The following is a 22,592-nucleotide window of genomic DNA, read 5'->3' on the forward strand; positions in this document are numbered from 1 at the left end:
TGAGACACATGCTTGTCCGGCACCTGGGGTTTCTTAGTATGTCCGAATGCTTCTTGTAAAAAGTACAGTCCGGTGTGTAGTTAATTTTACTGGTGTCATGTGCCGCTTGCAGCGCTATGTCTTTATGATTTTTTGGGCATTACTAGATTAATTTAATTTGTGTAGTGTTGTTACTGCAAGGAGTACAATTACAGCATTGCATGATGTTAATTGAGGCTTTGGTGACCTATGTAAATAGAGTATTATTGTACATGTGGGAATACATTGGGATGAAATGTCGCCATTTTTTCTGTAACTTTGACCCTGAATACCGAGGACTTCTTAAACAAAGTAAATTTTTGCGCAAAAACTAAATGCACAAATTTATCACCGATTTTGGTCTCTGTAAGTATATTTTGCAACATTTCGTTTGGACTATCCGGTCATCGCGACCGACATTCAGAGAATACGCCATATATTTGCCCCCGCACCGTTTTCATTTGCCACGAAGTTGACTTTATGACTCTTTTCCTAATCATTTGAACAGAAATCACTTGGTTTGAATGTGCTCACTTTGAGGGTCGTCAACTTCGAAATTTTTATTTTCGTCTCCATGCACTTATTTGCATGAAACTACGTTCATCAGTGACTCGGTCGACCAAACGCCCAGTAAAATGATGACCAATATCCCGCAGGCGTAAACTGTCGTAGATTTGAATTTTGAAAATAATGAATAGTTTGCGTCAAAAAACGTTAAAAGCTGGCGACATTTTTGAGTCCAACTGTATACGAACTTTACCTTTATCACAATTTATGCTCTCATCTCGAAAAGAAAAATTAACTATTTGTTGTTATAAATTAATGATCTGGTATCGTGTATAAAAATCAGGTTGAATGCTTTGTTATACCAATATTAGTTTAAGTTCCCATTTTTCTGTGTGTAACTATGATCCCAACGTTATTATGTGGTTATTATGTTATTAGTGTGTTTTGAATATTCGAGGATTTTGTTTTTAATCAATTCATGATTTTTTTTCGAAAATATTGCAGGAACTGGTAGATGTTGCAATAACTCCCAATTGTCTCATTCGTCCCTAGCACTAAAGGGCCCTGTTTGGGGCTTTTAAAATTTGGAGCACCTGCCAAACTAAGTTTTAGAATGTTCATTGAACTGAATACACTAGTCGTCACTTATTTATTCAACTAAAATTCATGATTTCACGCTATAATCAGGAGTATGCCTATCGGGACTGATCTAAATAAAAGGCGAAAATACTAAATCAAATTATAAGGTTTCAAAGTTCACGTCGTCCAGTACAAAAACCGATGCCAGTTATAACGGTGAAATTCAGCGATGCTGCTGATTGTATGATTTATTGGACATTTGTTATGCCACATCTACTCAGTCCAAATAACGAAATCAATGTACATCTGCGAAATTTGACGAAAATGATAAACATATCCCTCTCTGACGACATTCAATGGAAATAAACGGCCGTTGTTGTTCCTTTCCCTTGCAAAATGCTCCATTTAAAAAACAACCAGCTCCCTACACCTGCTATTTAACTGCTTTGGAATACCGAAAAACAGTAATAATAAACGGGGGATTCACACAAGATTGTATTTTTTGAAGAACAGTTTGTGGTAAAGAAATCGTCAGTAAAACTGGAACTTTGCGGGAATACGGTGAAATATTGGATGATATTCAAGTAAACATAACCGCCCTAGCGAACTAAAATGGCGGAATGGGGAAGGTCAAAAGTCAAAAAGGTCAAAAGTCAAAAAGGTCAAAAGTCAAAAAGGACAAAATGCAACCAATATGGCGACTCTTCGCGTTATTGCCAACTTTGTTGTTAATATTTCCATAATTTATTTATGTTCATGTAAAGTTTCAATTTTTTATTAAACGTTAGCGGGGTACTAGTTTCAGTTCATCTACATAATTAGTATTTACCTATATAGAGACGAATTCCTCGTTGAAAACTTTTCATATTTTTTGAACATGAAAGTTGGCAATCAAATTACGTGGTTTATGACGTGCACCGGTTTTTCTACTTGATAACCTATACTTATACAGGGTTAGTTCTATAATTTGACAAGTTGCTGCGAGTCTCGAGGCTAGGAAAAAGTTGTTTATATAAGAGTTTTATACGTCGAAGTATGTTTTTATAATATATTAGAAAAAACAAATGAATATCAGAATCCGAAGAAATGAAACAAACTAAAGTTTTTGTTTTAATGGAACAATTAACGCTGACCAGCATTTATTTGAAGGATTTAACGCATTTTAACGCACTGTTCATGGTTGACTCGAATCCGTGCGTTCTTGGGCCGTAGAGGCGCACCCAGTTTTCTTAAATGAAATAGATCGAAAACTACTGGAGCAAACCTTGATATATTATATATTTTTCAAAAGAGAAAAATCTGCGGAATCCAAATTTGCATCAATATACAGGTGGTTCCATTTAAGCAACTCAGCTTTGCTAGATTTTTTCGAGTTCTGATGTTCGTTTCTTTCTTTCAAACATCGTGCCATAAAAATACACGTCAATACATAAAACTTTTACATAAATCAATTTTTGCTAGCTTCAACAATAAACTTGCAGCAACTTGTCAAATCATAAAAACCAAACCTGTACATACTAGATCTTCCTAGAGGACAATTCTTCACCCTATTTAGCCACAATCTTTCCAAGCAAATATTTTATTTTTACGTTGTTCATAAATTGACTATTTTCGGTGAACTTGTCGGGGCCATAGCAAAGTTAATTGTTACTACAAGCAATCTGGACTTCTTTAATTCATAATATAAAGTTTCCCGTTGAAGAAAGTGGTGTAATCATGAATTTATTTTCTTTAAATAGAATTTTAGTGTGGTTCCAAATATTGAAAGAGTGCTTGAAATTTCTTTACCAAAAATTATGACTGAATAGCCAGTTTCATAGGTTCGCATAATACAAATCTGAAAGTTGAAGTCACGAATCAGCAAATAAAAAAAACGCTTCCCGAATTTAACACTAATTATTACTATTATTTTTCAACCTATAAAATTGGCCATAAACAATAGCATTTTAGAATTCTAAATCCTAGGCCGTGGGGTTATATCATAAAATATATATATCATAAAAAAATATCAAATTTTTGAACACATCAGAGTACAGAAGATGCAATTCTTAATTTCAAAATTGTGTGTCCGTCGTATAAAGGTATCACTACTTGAAGTTGAACCATAGAGATTGTGCAGGTAAAAGAAGAATCGCTTAAGGTTTAATATACCTCCGACAAGACCAACGAAGTGGGTTGTAAGTCATCTGCTGACATGGGCCGAGTCAGTTCAATGTTATCACAGTCTCATCGCCTCTGAAGTTTTACTAATAAAAGTTCTAGTGATGAACTAATCGCTTTTGTTTCATTCATTTATATTGCTGTTTTTGCTCTAATATTTTTCAAAACTTCCATCGTGGGGAAAGCAATGAAAACCGACTTTGCTCACTTTGTTGGTCTTCGTAGGTGCCACATTAAGCTTTACGCAGTCCTTCTCCCTCTTGCACAATTTCCATTTTTCTATTTGAACTGGTGATACCTGTAAAATTTGTCTACACCTGCCGTTTATATTTTCAATCAAAAATAAAGTTTTATTTGAATGGAAAGGCTTTCATTTTCTCCATGGATTTTGGAATTCCTTTGGGATAGCGATAGTCGGTGATGGGATAATTGTTGGTGAATTTCGAAGTGGAAAAAAACCATTTCGTTGTTATTAAATCATTTATGTAGAGATTTTAACGATAAAATTTTAGCATTTTTTACTCAAAAATCTTTAACCAAAACTCTTTAAACGTGACTTTTTATAAATCTGTTATTTACGGTTCATAACTTGACCCTTCATATTACAGCTAACAATATGAACCTATAATAAATCCAGCTCCATACAGATACACAATATTTCAATATTTTGATGTATTTCCCTATTCCCTCGTACTTTTCTATTTCATGTGATATCCCATATCCCTTATTAATGCTTTTCCACTTACCGAAATATAAGATTTAACATTTTTCGATTTTAAGAATTAACTGAACTCTCCTCAACGTTAGGGCAAAATTGTTTTACTTCTTTATGTTAATTTTGAAAGATCGATAAATTAATTAAATAAAATCATTTATGAAAACTCACTTTTTCTTTAATTTTTTAAAATGATAATTTTGCTTTTATTTCTATCAGGTGTTGCATGACGAAATGTACATACTAGCGTTGTAACATTGGGAAACTATTTGGTATTCATCATATTTATTGTGCTTTGGACTGTTCGGTCAATTACCATAGTAAGCTATTATTCGACCAAGCTCCCAATAATTATATTTATTTCAATTTTGCATATCTTCAGATAAAAATATAGGAAAAGTGGGACATTATGCGATTCCGGACATAGATTCAAACTTTTTTTTCTTTCAACCCAAGAAATACCTAATTAAGTTTGTGCTGTATACTTTCGAAGTATTCTGCATAGTATGGTCGATTAAAGATGGAGAGGGTATGTTAACAGAAATTGCATTATTAGTCCGGTTTTGGAAAATTTTATAGCCTTAGCTCCTCGCTGTGTTACTATCCTCGAACGTTAAACTCACCGAAAGTATGAATTCATATTGTTAGAAACTCTTACGTTTCGGAAGATACAACAAAACTCCCTGTGTATTAGTAATAAATGTTCTTCGTATTTTGCTAATAGACATAAAGGTTTTCTTGGTCTAAAGCTATAACATGCCAAATATAAGAAGAGATTTGGCATTTTTGCCGGTCTGTATGAAGACTAGATAGATACCATATTCCGCGGAAAATCACATGTACACTTCATTATGTAATATATTATAAAAGTATAAAACCGTTTTGTGAATATAAGGCCTTAAAATGTAAAAAATGTCATATTATAATCTATAGTTATATAGCTCCATAGCACTTTTCAAATTTACCACTTGAATTCCACACAAACCGCATTTAAATATTTATTTATATTTTAAAGTTATACATACTCATATTTAAAGCAAAAGTTTGCATTACGCAGTTGACGTAGCCAGTATTTCAGTTTTGACATGAAACACGTTTAGTGAGCTATTTTGATTAAGAAAACTGTCACTTTCCTTGTCAATGTCATTTTAGCATTTGTCAAAATTAGAAAAATAATTTAATAGGTAATAATAAGGAACAGCTTAAGAAATAAAGAGCGGCACCCTGTATATTAAGCGTAGTGCTCTCCGCTATGAGGCATTTCAAAAAATATTATATATTATTAGAAATCTTATATTATTAAAAAATCTTTCTTAACAAAGTCCTGAGTAAAATCTGTGTAAAAAAGCCGAAGCTATAATTTTCTTCAAATGCAATATAGAAATGATAACCAATAAAGGCATCTGAGTTTGCGTCACCCATTTTTTTCTTAAACACTGAACTCAAAAAATACATTTTACTTATGCTCCTGCATATTCTAAGGCGACTCAAAATCTCCCCCAAAATGAAGATTATCCATCACTTATTTTTAACTGTTAAATTTGAAAAAAAAACCGCGCGGGAACGTGTTCGTGATTAAGTTCCCATTAAGGGTCACTTATAACATTCCACTTATCGTATTTTTCATCCCAGACTTCTGCACAGTCGCTTATTTAATCAAACGCTTAGATCTAACCAGATAAACCATTAACTTCTCATTTCTAATACATCAGTAATATCTTCATTTTCCTCTTTTTACAGGACCAAGGCGAAAACCAATCATCCCCCATAACAAGACGAGAAGGCGAAAATCCCTATCAAATCTTAGTTGAAAAATTCGAGGCTCTTGAAAAGGCACATCAAGGAAGCCGGGCAAAATCAACTAAATCGGATCAATGTTCTTCATCTCAAGAAGAAATGCAAATGTCCGGAGAATTTGCTCTTAGTACTAAAGACACTGACGAGGAAAGCGATCACGGGGGTAGTTTAAGGGGCAAGCAACATAAGAAAGTGAGGAAAGCGTTTTCCACACCCACGGACTTTTCAGAGGCTGAAACCAGCTCGTCTGGTTTTGCTGATGAAACCAGTAATAAAAGTACGCAAACAGAAGAACGAGGAAAGTATTTGTGCACAATCAGTGACGGTGAAAACTGTAAGTTTAGCATTTATGATGATGCCTGTCCTTTAGACACGAGATTCAGAGACAGGCCTGATTATAGAGATTTGTTCAAAGACATTTTTAAAGTCTTGAAAAAGGCAGCTGAAAATAAAGCTGAGGGCGAAGAACTTCCATTATTGGACGACAGCACTAAAGTCCTAACCACAGAACCAGCAGTCGCTCCTATGAGTCAGCAGCTGTTGGAGTTAATCGACGAGGATTCGCAGAGCATTATGTCTTCGACAATGTCGGAAATGTCCATTCAAAACGAGACAACTACTATTGTTGAAAATATAGTGCAGTCACAAAATCAGCAGATTCTTGAGGTGGAACCTTCTACGACTGATGGTAACAAGCTAGAATGCGTACTTACGCCGTTGGTACGTCAACCCCTGGAATATTTGTCCATGGAAGTACGGAAACGCTCTTCTTCAAAACGCAAAAACAAATACTCTGAAAGATCAGACTCTCCGGTGACTCACATAATAGGCAGCCCCAAGATTACCTATGCGAGTAGACCCAATTCCGGAAGAAAGAAAAAAGAATCTAGAAATAATCCATGTGGAATTGAAAACGTCTGGAACGGCAATACTCTGCAATTTTGGTCGAGCAACGACAGAAATCTTTCTTCACCTACACCCAGTCAAGGCAGTGGAAAAAGCTGTTTTGAGTTTAAACCCAGTTCTGCTTCGCAAGATTTGCACAAATTAAAGAAGTTGGACATGACTTATGCTGAGGTTCTAAGGAAATCGGATTCAAAGAAACAGGAGTTGTATAAACACCGCAGGGGCAAATAAAACACTGATTTAAATCATTTTAGTAAACTCTTAACGCATCACTAAACTATGCCACAACTTTGATGCTAAAAAACTTCTAAACATATTTTCTTGTGAACCTATTTTACGTAGTGGACATGTGTTTGATACAGCTGTTCCTGTTTCAGTCATTAATCATACAGTTCGGTCGCGTTGAGTCAGTAATATGAATTGATGGGTTAAGAAAAAATACGAAATTTAGCTACTTCAAAAAGCATGAAATAGTTTCTGATAATATTTCTTGTGTTTCTAAGGATGCTCTGGAAGAAAACCGTATTTTCCGTAAACTTTTGCCAAAAATATAAGATTATGAACTTCTTAAAGTGGTTACAATTAAATTAAATTATTATTAAATAAGAAAATCAATTAAGTTGGACATTAGGTTTATAAGTCATTCGGCATCATAATGATGGCATACTTTTAGTGATCCGATAATTTTGTCCATGGGTTTATGAAAAAGCTATTTTAGTAAAATCACTGACAAATCTTTACATTATTCCTGTTATGGATTTCCGAAGAACTTAAACACAACTTGGCGTCTAAGTTCTCGATAATTATTCACTGATGTATGTTCCTCTATGGAATATTGAGTTAGGTATATATAGATTTATTGGGTTTAAGACCACACTATACAATTAACCATTGATTTACATACATCCACATTATAAAGATAAGTTGAGTGGCTGTATATATTTCTTGTATTATTTTGGTAAATTTGGGAATTTTGTTGTATGTTGTCTATTACGTTGTGTTAGATATATTTCGTTTTTAGATGTATGAGTCACATGTGCCAATCACCAAGTTTGATCACGAATATAGCTGGGTAATAACATAAGCCAAATTTGTGTGTGTACGGTGTTGCCATTTAATTTTAATTTTGTTCGGTCAGTTTTAAATTTGTATCTTTTTCTGCGTTAAAAATTAGATCAAATGAGCTTAAATTTTCCGCTTTCAACTTGTCAGAATTCGTTCTTTTCTCTAAGCATGTAAGTATCTGTCACCAAATAATTAAAAGCCCGCTAGACTTAAGCTACTTTCACTCGGTGAAAATTTAAATACAAATTTCGCTTTTTGACCCAGAAAAATGTAATTCGGTTAAGCTACAATATTGTATTATAAGCGTATTCCGTATATTTAGTCTGATGATATTTAAACGTTTTGTATGAAATAGTAAGTAGGGACATGTTTGTGATTAAATTATTCGATTCGTGTTTTAATGTTTTATTTCAATCTGTTTTGTCGATTAGTTTTTGCTGAATTTTCAGGCACATGAAGTGGCACTAAACTCACAATCTTACTTTCAAATCGTTTAGAATCTTTCAGATTCAACCAAATTTGCTGGACAATGCCCCCCATAGGTAAACCCACAACAGTATATTTTCGAGCGCGGGAGGGTTGCTAAACCACAAGATAACCAAATATAGGTTTACAACATAGGAGAAAATTTTGGAAATTTAATATTGTGACGTGTTTTCGGTTTTTATTTTCCTTTTCAGGTTTCAGTTATATATACACAAATTTTACAAAAATTATTTTTTAATGGTATGATTTATTTAAAGAAACACGTATAGGTGTAAGTGCATATCTCATTTAAAAATACATAAATCCGGTTTATTTTTACGACTTTGATACAATTAATGTAGCAGCAGGAGCCAAACCTAAAACAAACACTTAATATAGTCTTCTACAAATGATGTCTGAGGACGAAATATAATGACTAATGACCTTTGATACAAAAATAAACGGTGTTCGAAATACACTGCGTGAAAACAACATTAAAATTTTGTTCATGTTATTTCTTTTGTAGAAAGTAGAGAAAAAAAGTGTGTATGAAGTGAGTGAGTGTTTTGTATGAAATGGTACTTTGCGACTTAGTTAATTTTACTTTTCTGTACTTGAGAATGAGTAACACATAACTAAGAATAAATCAATTACCCTTACCTAAGGTGTCTAATGGTTTGTCATAATCTTCAGATGTAAAAATTTTTTTAGGAAAGCTAGTCATCAGCTTAAATGGACCTTCTCCTTCAGTTCTATTCATGTCTACATAAAGTCTTACGGCCGACAATGGCTCTTTGGCTCCAAAATTTTGCACCAATGTTCTGCCTGAAATTAAGCAAAAACAAATGTTAATAATCTTAAAATATTACTTTTTCCCATCATAATACCATCAATTAGCCTGATTTGTAGCTTAACTTCACTATAGTTAGTAGGAGGTTTCTTTTCCACGGGGGCCGGAGGGAGTTTTTCGGGAACTGATTGTTCTTGTGCAGGGGCACCGCCAAACTTCGCTTTTCTCGCTAGTTTGTCGGCTTCAATTTGCTCTTTAACCCTCTGCCTAGCTTTTCGTTCGTCCTCTTTTTCTCGCCTTCGTTGTTCAACTATTTTCTTCATTTCCAATTCTTCATGTTTCTGAAATAAAATGTTAATATTTACAACATTATAAGGCTTCTTTGAATCAGCATAAATGATTTTTTGTGACCTATCAAGATTTATTTATCTACCTGCATGTAAAGTTTTCTGTTTCTATGCCCTTCAGAGTTAAAGGATTTTGTAATAGATAACTAACCCATTTCCGTACTACTGTTTATATTTTGAATAAATGAATTTTAGTTGTATCCATGTTATTTGCAAACTTTAGACAACTTGATAATTTCAAAAATTTCTGTTACCCCAAAGTCAAATCATTTCTGAATATACTCTTCATAAAATAGACTAACTTTTTTAGCTTCCAGCATATCTTTTCCTGATTTTATCCTGTTTTTCTCCCTCAACCGAGCTTCTTCCTTTTCCCTGAGCTCCCGTTCCATACGACGCTGCTTGAGTTTAGCTTCTATTTTTGCTAATTGTTCTTTCTTCTCTTCTTCAGTAAGTGGTGTCTTCTCTTCAGTAGATTCTGAATAATTATCATGGCCTAAAATAACATATTACCTGTTATACATTGTTCTTGAAATATTACTATTAGCATCTACTTCTTAATAACTATAATGATAAATACAAAACTTATTCATGCAGCTGAAAACATTTTGAAAATTCACAAAGAAACTTTTATTCTCACCCATCCTAAGTAAGCCATTTTGGTAAAAAAAAACTTACAATTTCATAGTAATAAACATGTTTTTAAAATATATTGTTAAATTCAAATTGGCAAATGCCCATCTAACAAATTATTTAATTGAAAGCACTCTTTAATACCCACAGCATTTTATTTTCTTTTGGATATGACACCAAATTGCAGACTGCAGAATAATTTCTGCCATAACATTGAAATATAGCCTAAGTGTTGGTTATTTATAATTTGACCCCTACAGCTAAATTATTAATATGGGTTTTGTGAGACATAATGCCAACATTTAACTGCAAGCTGATTTCCATACTAACATTGGCATAAGAAATACATCCTTGTTGGTCAGATTCTTAGTTTCTATGGAAATTAAACTGATGTTAAAATTAACTGGCTGAAGTCTCTGATTAAGTACCCAAGTCTTAAGTATTTAAGATACTACCTTCTAACAAACTTACCCGTTTTTGAAGCATGAAATTCTACTTCATCATTAGTTTTAAACAATTTTCCACAGTCATCACATTTTATTGACTTGGAGACTGGTGGTGCGATAGATGACTCTAGACCAGAACCTTCCGCTGTAACAATGGCAGGATCCAGGGAAGAACTATTTGTCGTACTGGAGGTCGCACTGTTCTCTTGTATTGAAGGTACATTTTCGCTTTCAGATGGGACCAATGAATCCAACTCGGCTTCATGAGAGAGCATCCATTCCATAACAATTTGGACATTTTGACTTCCAGTCTTTTGCACTGCCAATTCTCTGTAAAGTCACGGAAAAAGTAAGAGATTTATAACATTACTCACGTGGAAATGAACTTACACTTTCCGTTGAGGAAAACCCATATCAATTAGGGTACCTATTACGCTCGACATTGCCGGTTAAGTTTGAGTACTATTGATGACTGGCTATTTCAAATTCAAACAAAATTTTGTGAGAATTAAAAACAAGGATGGTAATGTACCTTCTAGTTGCTCTGCTATTATCTGTATTCTGTCGAAAACCAGCCAAATCAGTTGAATGAAACTGAACAAAACATTAAAATATTTTTATTAATTGTCAAGTTTGAGGGATATTTCCTTTTTCTTTACCGTTGACAGTGGCGCCACTGTCAACTTTGACGTATACTTATCAGTTTAAAAACATCGCAAATGTGGTGCGTGTTATTATTAAAGCGCGGGTATTTCAAATATTTGAATTAGATAGTATAATTTCTATCAATTTATTTTTCTGCTCTTTTTGCTTGTTTATTTATAAGCATATCTTTTTTTTAACATAAATTTATGCATATTTTTAATATCGATTAGGCAAATATTGCCACTTTGCCCATTTCATATAAAAAGCATTTTATTAAGTGCACTTTTACGGTCCTTCATATCGGATATCACATTTGCAACATCTGATTAGTAATTATTTGTTTTTTATATCCAATGAAAACCAGTTCAAATTCCAGATGTTTCTTCATCCCGGATGAATCCCGGAACTCCAACCTCATTCCGTTTCGAAGTATTGCCTGTTACATATCAATCGAGTTAAGGACATCGATTGTCAAGAACAGCCCTATGTAGTTTGGTAGGAAACCCAGCAGCCAAGCGGTAGTTGCAGTTCGGGCCCGGGTAATCCCCATTAATCTGTAATTATATTTTTGCACGAATATTTCGTGTTTGGAATGTGTCCATCAACAATTACTTACGTAATATTTAAACAGTGCCCAAAGTTAAACTAAACGATAATAATCCATTCGGATTTGAGGTATGAAAACAACATATTAATTTGTGTAGGGCCTGTGCAAAGGCGGTGAGCTTTAATCCAGCGGTGGGCTTGAAATAGAGGTAAACATTGTATTTTTTAAATTAACTGGAAAATAAATTCAATTTAATGCAGCATATTAAAATTGCAGTTTATAAATAAAATTTTAAAACAGTGGTAAATGGGGCACGCAAACAATATGGCGGACCCATCTATGTACACAAATCAACCAAAAATTATTTTATTTTGGTTTGTGTTATGTAATGGTTTCTTGTACTTTTAGAGTCAAATTATCACACGTTTAGTTCTTTTCGGGAAGCATACATAGAAAAAGATGTTCCGGTGGGATTGACTCTATGCAAAAACTGTATACATGGTGTGTACATATGTACATAAGTACACAAATACAGCGCGTAACATTGGAAACTTTGCACCCAACTTGTTTTGAACTAAGATCAAAATATTAGAAATTGCTGAGACACGCAGATTTTGTTTTCGAAGGGTACATGTTTTAGTGTTAAATGCACCATGTGGGGGCCCCCCTCGCGAAGTGCAGTTAACTTTAGAAAACGGTGACTAAAAGAAGTTCTCATCTACGATTGATGATATCGCAGGGAAGGCAGTCCCTTCGTTTTTATTTTAATATAGGGCATGAGTCAAGTGACGCATCATTTTAAACCTTTTCAAATTATCTAATCAACCGTGTCAACATTTTTTTTTAATTTAAATTTAGGTCAGAAAATGGGTCATTCCGCGAAATTACCAAATGAAGATCTTGCAAGAAAGAGGACTTTCTATATAAAAAAATCTAAAACTTTAGCGCGGTTGATTAGGAAATTTGAATATTTTTAAATGATATCTTATTTGACCTATATTCCTTATTTAAAAAAACGACGGGGTTGCCTTCCCTGCGATATTGTTCACCGGGGGTAAGGACATTTTCCATTCTTCATCTTACCCCTCCAATCTAAAGTCAATATGTCTCGGCATTTTCAACTTTAGTAAATTCTTCTAAAAATCTGAGGGGTGGCGAGCTTCAAAAAAATATATCCGGCATATTCGAAACAGAAGTTATTGAAACGTTGTTTCTTTTAGTAAATGATTTGATAGGAACTGTTTTTTTTTCTGGATAAAATGCCAGATACCTACTTGAGTGCTTGGTAAGGTGCTATTTGCTGTTGTGTTGGCCATTTCAAGTGCTTTAAAGCGAGTTCATATTGGAACTTTCTGAATCTTACTGCGAGGCAATTGCAAAGCGCTAAGAGGTTGTAAAAGAAGAGATCAAAATTTCACATTTTTTAAAATCACACTGGAATTCTGTAAGCGAATTTTCCCGAAATTTAAAGAGAAAAATCTTGTATTAGTTGAAACGATGGAAAATACACAAGTAGGTGTCCTTCCAGGACAAATAGTTTTTAATAGACTGAGTGAACTTTTGAAAAATAAAGGGATTTCAAATTGTTACAAAAAAAATATTATGCATTATCAAAAAATCTGTTTTTAGAATCTTCCTATAGATGCAACTCTTTGTATTAAGTTCAGATATACCGTAATCTCTAGTCTATTCGCCAATGTCAAATTCCTCACATTAGCAATGAAATTTATATGTGACATTTTTTTATGAATTTATTTTCATTTTTTGGTTTTGGCTTAATGTGTTTTAAACGCAGTATATTTTCTATTATAAAAATTGTTCTGATATTGGATTTATTTCCTATTCCCCTGATTTGATGTGATATACTTGCTGTGCATGGTATAAAAAAGTTTAATAATTTATAATTATAATACAAATATATAATTAAATATAAATATAATATTTTTCGCTCTCTTGTCAAAAGGGGATATTTTTGAGCAATTGTTTGAAGGCAGACTTGTTGTAGAAAACACAAGAGATTACTGGTTCCAGAACCTTTAATAAAATTCATCTATTATCAAAACAACTTGTTAATATGACTTCCTCTACTTATTTCCCTCACTCTGAAGACTCCAGTTATTGTCTAATCAACGACGCATCAAAATACATGTAATTATCCAGTTAAGGGTTTAAGGACGGCTTTACCAAACTTTGTTTTCTAATTTTCTTCAAATTTGTTTCATATAATTACCTGTACCTCCCATAAGCAGAAATGTTAAAATTCAAATACATAGAATGTTATTTCGTGTTGCGCATTGATTGTTCTTTATGGTACGACCTATGATCTCCACAAAAGGAGGCTGTAAAGTTTTTTTCTATGGTTTCGTACCGATATCGTTTCTTAGATGATTCAGCTGCGTATCACTGCGACTTTAAAGATGCTGGTAAAACCGAATAAACTAACAAGTGAGATGACCGGATGCCTTTTTGATTCAAAGACTCGAGAGATACGTTGCTACACTCAAAACTACTAATTTTATGGTTAAAGTGGAGGTTGTAGTACTATGCTGTTGATGCTACGAGATGGGTTTCTCCCTCAAGGCTAAATAGGACAAAGTCTCCTGCTGTCTAATGGTAAATTATTACTTTAAGTGTCCGCTTAACAGGGGAGAGTGCGATAAGACGTAAACGTCTGGGTCTTGCAGGGGGGTTGGGGGGCGCCGAGTGGAGAAACGCAGTTGGATGGTCCCACGCACAGGATGGGGAGAAGGTAGTAAAAGATCGGTATAAGATAGGTTTATGGTTTAATTTAAAAGACGTTTCCTTTTCAATCTATTTTTTTTTAATTCTATTTGGGAAAACACCTTATACACAATTACGGTATGTTGTAACGGCGGAGGACAGCAATGGGGGTTTAATTGCCATTTCAGATTTGCATATTAATTCTCATACAAACTATTAACATAACTCCATGATGGTGTTTATGTTTTTAAGTTTATTTCTAACATTTCAAAATGTTTTCTCAACTGGAACATTTGTAAATAAGCTAGAAACGAAATGTTTTCGGTATGGCGTTCCTCATAACAGGCAGCTTTTGTTTTCCTTGCTGGACACATAAATTTCAAAAATTTTCTTATATATTTTAGGACGAGAAAATCACAATTACGTGCGTCGTCAGCCAGAAGTGTCTGTGGATTATAACCAAAGAATGGTGTTCAGTTCATATTGTTCAGATCGAATAATAGAGGTGTTTCAGATGAAGTATCACGCTATTATTTTTATATCGATGTGTCGATTTATGCAGATGTCATCTGAAGTCGCTCAATAAATGCATGTTCAGGGTTTCTGGTTATATTTAAAATGGCAACCCAGAGGGATAGAGCCGAGGCGAAGTCATATGCAGTTTAAAAGTATATTTATGTTTTATCATATTGCAGAGAAATAAATGCATTTTAAACTTTCCTCCATAGTTCTCGAACCAATTCGATACTGATTTTGAAATCAGAATTTGGGACACATTTTTGGGTATCATGTACCAAGAAATAGCCCACCGCCACTATAAAACCTATGATATGTATGGTGACTTTCCAAATTTTTATGCCGCTACATGTCTGTTTCTTATTTCCAGAAAGGGCTGAAATGACCTCCTTAACAGTACAGGTGCTATCGTTTCCTGTAGGTGAGTAGACCGACTTTCCTATGATGTATTTTCGATTTTTTTTTTTAATTTTAATACGTCTCATTATTGGCTTTAACACATTTTTTTAATTACTCGAAAAGAAACTCCAATAATAAACATTATGGTTTTTGCTCACGCCATATGGGGAATTACGAACTTATTAGCTTAATAAATGTTAAAAGTGACAATACATTATTAAGGATGGTATCAATTAGAATGCGTTTTTGTGTTTAGTTAAATGAGTGTAAGTAAATTACCGTGTTACTGAACGTGACCATGATGAAGTAAATAACACACAAAGTATACCTCGGAAAAAAATAAATGATCATGATCATTATCTACATAAATATTCACGTAACTGTATTAGACGGTTGCCTGATCGTTCATGTTAGCCAAATTATATATTCATGCGACCGAATACTGCGAAGTCCATGAATCCAAGACCTTAGAAAATATACTACCCAGTATAGTAGTTGGAGGCAATCCACTCTCGCATTAAGCAGCAGCTATTATTTAATACATAAAATTTGAGAGCTTTTTCTGCAGCAGGTTAAGCACAATAAAATAAGTGCCTAATCTTTATTAACATTCTGTAACTTCGCTACCAATCGAGATAGGGCACGAGCTTATATTCTTTGATTTATACTAGAGAATACATGCTTCAAATAGTGTCGTACAATTCTGAAACACCTTGTGAAGTTGCATGTAAGATAAGTATTTCTTCTAGTTATTTATGTGTGAGTGTGGCAAGGTGCAGCCAATATTGGAGAAGTGAACCGAAAAAAGTAAAATTACTTTTCCTTCAATATCGAAAATCAATAACTATTTTACTTCAATGCTAAATTAAAAATGCATTTTTATCATTTTTCTGAAACTAAGTTTATGCCATCAAGAATTTCGTTCTTAGTTTTTATAGGCAGGCTTGTATGAGAATGTATCCATTTCAATACTTGTTACAAAAATAACGGTTAACATCCCTTGTGCCACCGTTAAAATGGCCAAAGCCTTTTTTTGTAAATGTTTATAATGGCTAAAAATAAGGTGCATTTACCAATGATCAATACAATGGAAAAGTTCGATTTTCGTAAAGGAAACCAAAATAGATGGTAATTAAAATCTTCAATACATATTTAGGCGTTTTTTGGTCTCATTGTTAGAACAATTATTCAATTTGAGGTATGAATATACATAACATACAAGTCGCAGTAAAACCCAGCTAGCAAACCAGGGCGCGAGGTAAAAGATAGTACTGTGGTACTTACAAAATTTTTAAAAAGCAGTAATATCATTATTGCGCATATCATCTCTCATATTATACATATGTATATGGAGAATGTAGTCAAAAATATCTCATTACTTCGATGACGATGCCTTCCATTCAATTTTTTTTTAATAATATTTTATAATTTTATAATATTTTATAATTTTTTAATTTTTTATAAACAGGACTGTGGTATTTAGGGTTTTGACTCCGTAAGGTGAGTTTTTGTCCGTGAAAATATTATTGATTGAGTTTTTTTTTCGTATTGTCGTACAAGAAAGAAAAAGGCTGCTTTTGGAATGAATGCGCTGAAAGTGCATGATTTAAAATTAAATGGAAAAAAAGGTTTCTCCAAGCAGGAGAGCAAGGCGTACGTACGAAACAAGCGATACTTTCCAAACTAAAATGAAGCTTGGGAGCAGATTCGTGGGCAGTTCACATATGGCAGATATTGACTGAAGTATAATTTAAGTGTTCATACGAAAATTACATATCTAATGTGAACTAACTACATCCATATACATGTATGGCCATTACACAGAGACCATCAATAAAACTTATCAGACGATAGTGCTTGTCAATAATAATTATAATTGATTCATAATGGTGATTATAGAGGACATTCTAACGTCGACGTACCGAGTATACCTACAGGATCTCCGAAATTTTCATGCCCAATCAATAAATCTTCAATAATTAAGTAGCTAGAGATTCCACGTCGTAGCAAGAAAATGCTTCTGGCTTTAAAATCTGAAGAATCCATTGAGTTTTGTGTCATAAAAAGTTCTATAGCCAGGACATGTTTTCATCAAATGATGCATCCTGTATTAAAAAAAATACAGTAGTGGTCATAATTATAGCAACTTTTAAAAATTTTAAATTCGGCTAAACCCAACATACGTTTTTATATTATTTATCTTCCACAACCGTCGATGTTTAAAATGCATCCAAATGAAACAGCAACAATTCCTATAAGAAACTATCAAAACATATTTTTTCAATAGGAGATAAAAATATAGCAACTCTTGGAATTTTAAAGTTTCACTTGATTTACACACTTGTGTGTTTAAAGACGTTTTATATTCTAAATTAAATCGACGATTTCCATTATGGGTCGAGGTAAAACAATCCCATTAGAGATCAGGAAAATTGTCATTGAGCGGTATAAAGTTCATAAGTCAATTGTGTCTTATTTATTTACAAATTCAGAAAAATAGGAAGTGAAGCAGTTGTAAAAAATTCGGGACGCACAAGGAAAACTACGAAAAGAACTGATAAATGGATAATTCGAATGTGTCGAAAAAATCTATTTCTATCATCCACTCATATAAAATCACATTTAGAGGAAACGGGCCTAGCTCATATCAGTTCCAAAACCATAAGAAGAAGATTAGTGGGAAATGGATTATTTGGTGGGCGACCAGCGAAAAAACCATTGCTGGCTAAGAAGAACGTGGAAGCCCGACTTCAGTTCGCGCAGAATTACCAACACTGGACATCTGAACAGTGGAAATTGGTAGTTTTCAGCGATTGGTCCAAATTTGACTTATTTAAAAGTGATGGCCCATCATACGTCAGAGGACCCAAAAAAAGTTTGTTTTACCAACCGTAAAACATGGAGGAGGTTCGATTATGGTTTGGGGTTGTTTCTCTGGTTTTGGTATGGGCCCGCTTCACAAAATACAAGGTCGCATTGATGTACCGCGATATCCTCAGGAATCATTTGCAACCATATCTTGAAGAAACCGTGCCACTAAGAAGCATTTTCCAACGAGATGATGACCCCAAACATAAATCGAAACTTGTTTCAGAATGGTTTAAAGAGGAAAGGGGAGAAGTTCTTGCTTGGCCGTCCCAATCTCCCGATCTCGATCCCATAGAAAATTTGTGGGAATATGTGGATAATAAAATTCGGAATAATACGTATTCCAATTTACAGGGTTTATTTCAGGCACTTCAGGAAGCCTGGAAGAGTATTGACAACAATTACATCAACAATTTAATAGATTCAATGCCACGAAGACGTGCAGAAGTTATTCAGCAGCGAGGGCGTTATGCAAAATATTAATTATTGAACAATTCTTTAGTAATTTGTTTGAGTTTTATTACTCTTTATAATTATTTTGAAAAAGTTGCTATATTTTTGTCCAGGTAGAAATAAATTTATATTTTTATTTTTGTATGTAAATTATTATTGTTTTATTGTTATATACTTCCATCATCAACAGTCATTGTAGAATCATATTTTCAGAACCTATTTTGAATTTAGGCCGTTAAGTCTAAATTATTTGAAATTTTAAAAAGTTGCTATCATTTTGAGCACTACTGTATATATTTTGGACATTCGAGCAAACGAGATAAGACAAACCGATTAAAATTATTCATATTTTGGGAATGGACGTGTTTTACGAAATCTATCATTGAACTTTGAATTTGATTTGTTTAGAATACCTCGATTTGTAGTTTTATGTCAGAAGGGGGACCCACATGAGCACAATTTAATGTAGAATGATCAGCCATACTCTGCTAAATTACATCCACCTTGACTGAATTTGTACTTCTCTATTATGTACACTTTCAATTGAAATTGTATGGCCAAAGTGGTCTTCCTTCAGAGCGTTAATTTATATGTCGTTTCATGATTAAGTTAGATGCACCTAAACCTCCCGGCCAAGGAGTACCAGTTTCAAGGAACCTTAATAACAGGTACTAAACATGGTTAATGTGGTATGGTGTTACGACATAACAACATCAACAGATTTGCGATCATTAAAACTTTAAATTTGTTTTTATGTCGGACTGCAGAAATCAGCAAACGTTATCGGTACAGCAGTTTATTGTATTCATCAAAGTCGGTTGGTCAAGTCCGTATAATAACATCAGTTTGACGTGAAATAATAGTGCGCTGTATTGAAGACAGTATTGTAGTAGATGCTTAATGGTCTTCGTAGTGTTGGAAAAATTAATCAATTTTTAATGGTATTTATTACTGTTGAAGATAATGCTTTAATTTCCACGAGAAATGTTAATTTATTATGAGTGTTTTGGGTTTCGTGCCTAGTGCCTACGATGCCGGCTTACTTAACTGTTGTGTTTCTATTAATTTGAAGCTTTATATTTAATCGCTTAAAAATGTGCCTAAATTTATTTAAAAATACCACTAAATAACAATTAGGTGTAACAATATTCGGCGTGGGTCTTAAAAAATTATCAGAGAATTGCACGAAATCTGAGTGAAATTTAATGCGAAGCTTCGATATTCATAAAAGCCACGGTTTATACTATTTTTTAAGCTTTAAAAACGTGATATGCAGAAAAGAACTGCTTTTAAACGATTTATTCTATATTTTCTCTCACTATTTGGTTTCTACTTCTATTACAAAGATTTTTCCCACATTACAACATTCTGTCTCCGGGATTTTCAGATATTCAACATTTGACTTGCATGCATAATTTTGTACTTCTACCCTATTATATCTTTATCTCTCGTTTCTCTATTACAGATTTGTGAACAAATATTTTTCAGGTTCTTCGTTGTTCATTTAATTAAACAGACCGCGTTATGGTTCAAGTTTGTACAGCAATTTACCTTGAGCTCCATATCACGCTCATGAAGGGCGATATTTTACTTGAAAACCTCATGAATTAAGGCACTGGAGGGAGTTATGGCTGTCTGAAGACGGAAATAGTATATGAACGGGCTATTCCCCACTAGAAGGAAAACGGGTTCAATTAGGGAGACCCTCACCCAGCGTCTGCGAGTTCCTCGTAAAACTGCTTATTCTAATCCGCACCATTTCCTATGGAGCAAACTATAATTAGTGTTACTCTGCCCTTAACTATCTTCCCATCACTTCCACAAATCTGGGTGACACAAATATCTACGTTATCAACAATATCTAACAGTCAAGTCAAATCACAAAGGTGTCTCGTCAAATTTGGACTTCCAAATATCGGAAAGTGTAGATCTGGACTCTTCCATAAAGCCTCTAAGTTTTTATTATGTACAAATTTCTATCGAAAGTGCGTCGTTTATTACATTTTTCTGCGGACTTTGTTATGATCTGTTTCCGAAGTACTCTCTTGAAGATGTTGGAAGGTTTGACATCTCTTAGGGGTCCTTAACTGAAACTGACATGACGAGAACTCACGAGTGGTTTCCTTTAAGCCCTCATTTCACTCTCTGAAATATTAATGCCCCTGACAGTATTTTCGGCCTTGGCACTGATAAAAGGACGCATTCTACTACTCAGCCGACCACTTTGGGCTCGCATTCGCCGCTCTTCGACTTTTACACCGTTTACGTTGAACTGACCTTCTTGAGTCTCGAATTGCCGTCATTGAAGCACCAACCCCTACCTCTCCCCGCAATTAAGGAGGACAATTCATATAATCGGAAAGGACGCTGACCGCGGTCTGATCAAATATTGGAACATCAATTTTGTATGATTTGACCGTTCGCGTTAATGTGAATAAACAAAGCCAAATTAATGTTACAATATTTGAGCTGACCTCACCTGAACTAACGTCAATCGTGACTTGATCGATAATGTGAATCGCAGTTAATTGCTAAGGGCACACATAATTAAAACGAGGGTCCAGTTCACTTCTATGTACCTATTTTTGGCGAAACTTGCCTTGGCAATATTGAACCTCATCAACGGAGTTTGGAGTGTACTTGTAAATCGAGTATGATCTTTGTCAGAGACCTCACAGCCCTTGTAAACCAAATGTACACAAGGGTGTTTAAGACTTCAACGCAAATGCCGTAATCACATGTTCGACGTGTGGAAATGACTCTAATGCGCTGTATAAACAATATTTCACCACTGGCGCTTCCTCACCGAAAAATGATGCATTATACGAAAAAATGGCGGAAAGTGTTTGCTTCGGAAGTGAAAAGTTGAATTATTCAGTTCCAGATTTGAATAATTTTCATTTTCCACAAAATCAGTGGCGTATTATTTTTGCCCTGTCTTTTATAATAGCCGAGGCACGACGTCGTGTCCAAATCGAATATTCCTCGGAAAGGCCTTATGTATCCAGAACAAAACCATCACATCCTAAAATTTTACTTGGAAAACGGACCTGAAAGTGTGCATTCAGATTTCATCTTTCCATTACCAAGCCTAGGCCCCGTAAATCTTTGGTAAAAGCCGCCGCACTTCACAAGAAATTGATTAATCTAACACGGGCATACAGTGCAACGTTAAACTTTTTTCTCTATCTTTTTGAACCGCCCTGTACTCTTAGCAATCATTTTAAAAATAGTTTTCGTAAGAATCCGAAAACTTGCATTGAACTTTATAACTCTTATATTTCACGCGATTCCCTGCTAAGTCTTATAAACGGGTACAATGGAACGTTAAATTAACTTATTGAATTAATAATAGAACGTTGATAAGAACGTTGGATCTACTTCTACTCCATATAATCCCATAGGTTCTTGAGGGACATGTAAGATCTATGACGGAAGTCGCCAACATATCCATCATCCTTGACCTATGCTAAAGATGACCTTTACGCAACGATGAACCTTGGGCTGTATTGTGTATCCTTGCACAGCAGGTGAATAATTTGATTTGTCTTTTATAAACTACCTCATTAGTTTTAAAATTTAAATTTTAGTGAATAAAAATATAGCAGAAAATTAGGATTTGTTTGATGTATCAACTCTCGAGATACACAGACTAACGATGTTGAAGTTCACTATCGTTTTAGGAGGGATCTTGTTAGTAAGTGCGGTGTTTTCCTATAGTCATGGTCTGAGAAACGTCTGTCCATCGTTGGAAGATTACAAGACCATTTATACCAATGAAAAGTGTAGCTATAATCCCAATGTTGGATCATCTACGGTGAGTTGTTTTAATGCGTAAGTAACTGCTGAGTTGCTGCTTGGGGTTGCAGAAGAAAGTTAATGCGGAAATAGGGAATTTGGGAATTAGTGGTCGTGTACCTATTGAATTAAATTTCTGAAGGAAAATATCATGATGATTAACCAGTTCTGTGTTTCAATCGACACCATTGAAATTTGGGAGGGGATGGAACGCAAT

General features: G+C 34.2%; 3 protein-coding genes and 2 long non-coding RNA genes across 13 annotated transcripts in view; 4 read left to right on the forward strand and 1 right to left on the reverse strand.

Moving 5' to 3' along the window:
• Positions 1-8,142, forward strand: part of centrocortin (cerebellar degeneration-related protein 2-like) — a 72,603-nt gene extending 64,461 nt beyond the window's left edge. For all 7 annotated transcript variants that reach the window (XM_066299677.1, XM_066299679.1, XM_066299673.1 and 4 more), the window contains one exon: positions 5,720-8,142. In XM_066299677.1, the coding sequence (XP_066155774.1) occupies positions 5,720-6,913 (1,194 nt within the window). In that variant the 3' untranslated portion in view covers positions 6,914-8,142. The remainder of the gene's footprint in view (positions 1-5,719) is intronic.
• LOC136348673 (uncharacterized) lies at positions 6-3,623 on the forward strand. The gene is made up of 2 exons (XR_010733705.1): positions 6-1,733; positions 1,766-3,623. It is a non-coding gene; the product is annotated as an uncharacterized lncRNA (long non-coding RNA).
• A 307-nt stretch (positions 8,143-8,449) lies between the features above and the next one.
• LOC136348669 (UBX domain-containing protein 1) lies at positions 8,450-11,077 on the reverse strand. 2 transcript variants are annotated; one of them, XM_066299692.1, is made up of 7 exons: positions 10,961-11,077; positions 10,819-10,904; positions 10,454-10,758; positions 9,652-9,845; positions 9,100-9,343; positions 8,873-9,037; positions 8,450-8,589 (listed from the first exon to the last, which is right to left on the reverse strand). In XM_066299692.1, exons 2-7 carry the CDS (start codon positions 10,869-10,871, stop codon positions 8,549-8,551), a joined length of 1,002 nt encoding a protein of 333 aa, XP_066155789.1. In that variant the 5' UTR covers positions 10,872-10,904; positions 10,961-11,077; the 3' UTR covers positions 8,450-8,548. The 2 variants fall into 2 exon arrangements, with proteins under 2 accessions (XP_066155789.1, XP_066155788.1); XM_066299691.1 differs by having other exon boundaries at positions 10,819-10,993.
• A 487-nt stretch (positions 11,078-11,564) lies between these two features.
• On the forward strand, positions 11,565-15,174 carry LOC136348671 (uncharacterized). Its single transcript, XR_010733704.1, has 4 exons — positions 11,565-11,828; positions 14,005-14,233; positions 14,305-15,009; positions 15,070-15,174. It is a non-coding gene; the product is annotated as an uncharacterized lncRNA (long non-coding RNA).
• A 4,160-nt stretch (positions 15,175-19,334) lies between these two features.
• LOC136348665 (gastric triacylglycerol lipase-like) overlaps positions 19,335-22,592 on the forward strand; it is a 108,161-nt gene continuing 104,903 nt past the window's right edge. The window contains exons 1-3 of one of the 2 annotated variants that reach the window (XM_066299681.1): positions 19,335-19,518; positions 21,982-22,107; positions 22,168-22,394. In XM_066299681.1, coding sequence (XP_066155778.1) covers positions 22,236-22,394 — 159 coding nt within the window. In that variant the 5' untranslated portion in view covers positions 19,335-19,518; positions 21,982-22,107; positions 22,168-22,235. The remainder of the gene's footprint in view (positions 19,519-21,981; positions 22,108-22,167; positions 22,395-22,592) is intronic. The other variant, XM_066299682.1, reaches the window with a different exon arrangement.

Source organism: Euwallacea fornicatus, chromosome 34 (assembly GCF_040115645.1).
Source record: "Euwallacea fornicatus isolate EFF26 chromosome 34, ASM4011564v1, whole genome shotgun sequence".
NCBI lineage: Eukaryota > Metazoa > Arthropoda > Insecta > Coleoptera > Curculionidae > Euwallacea > Euwallacea fornicatus.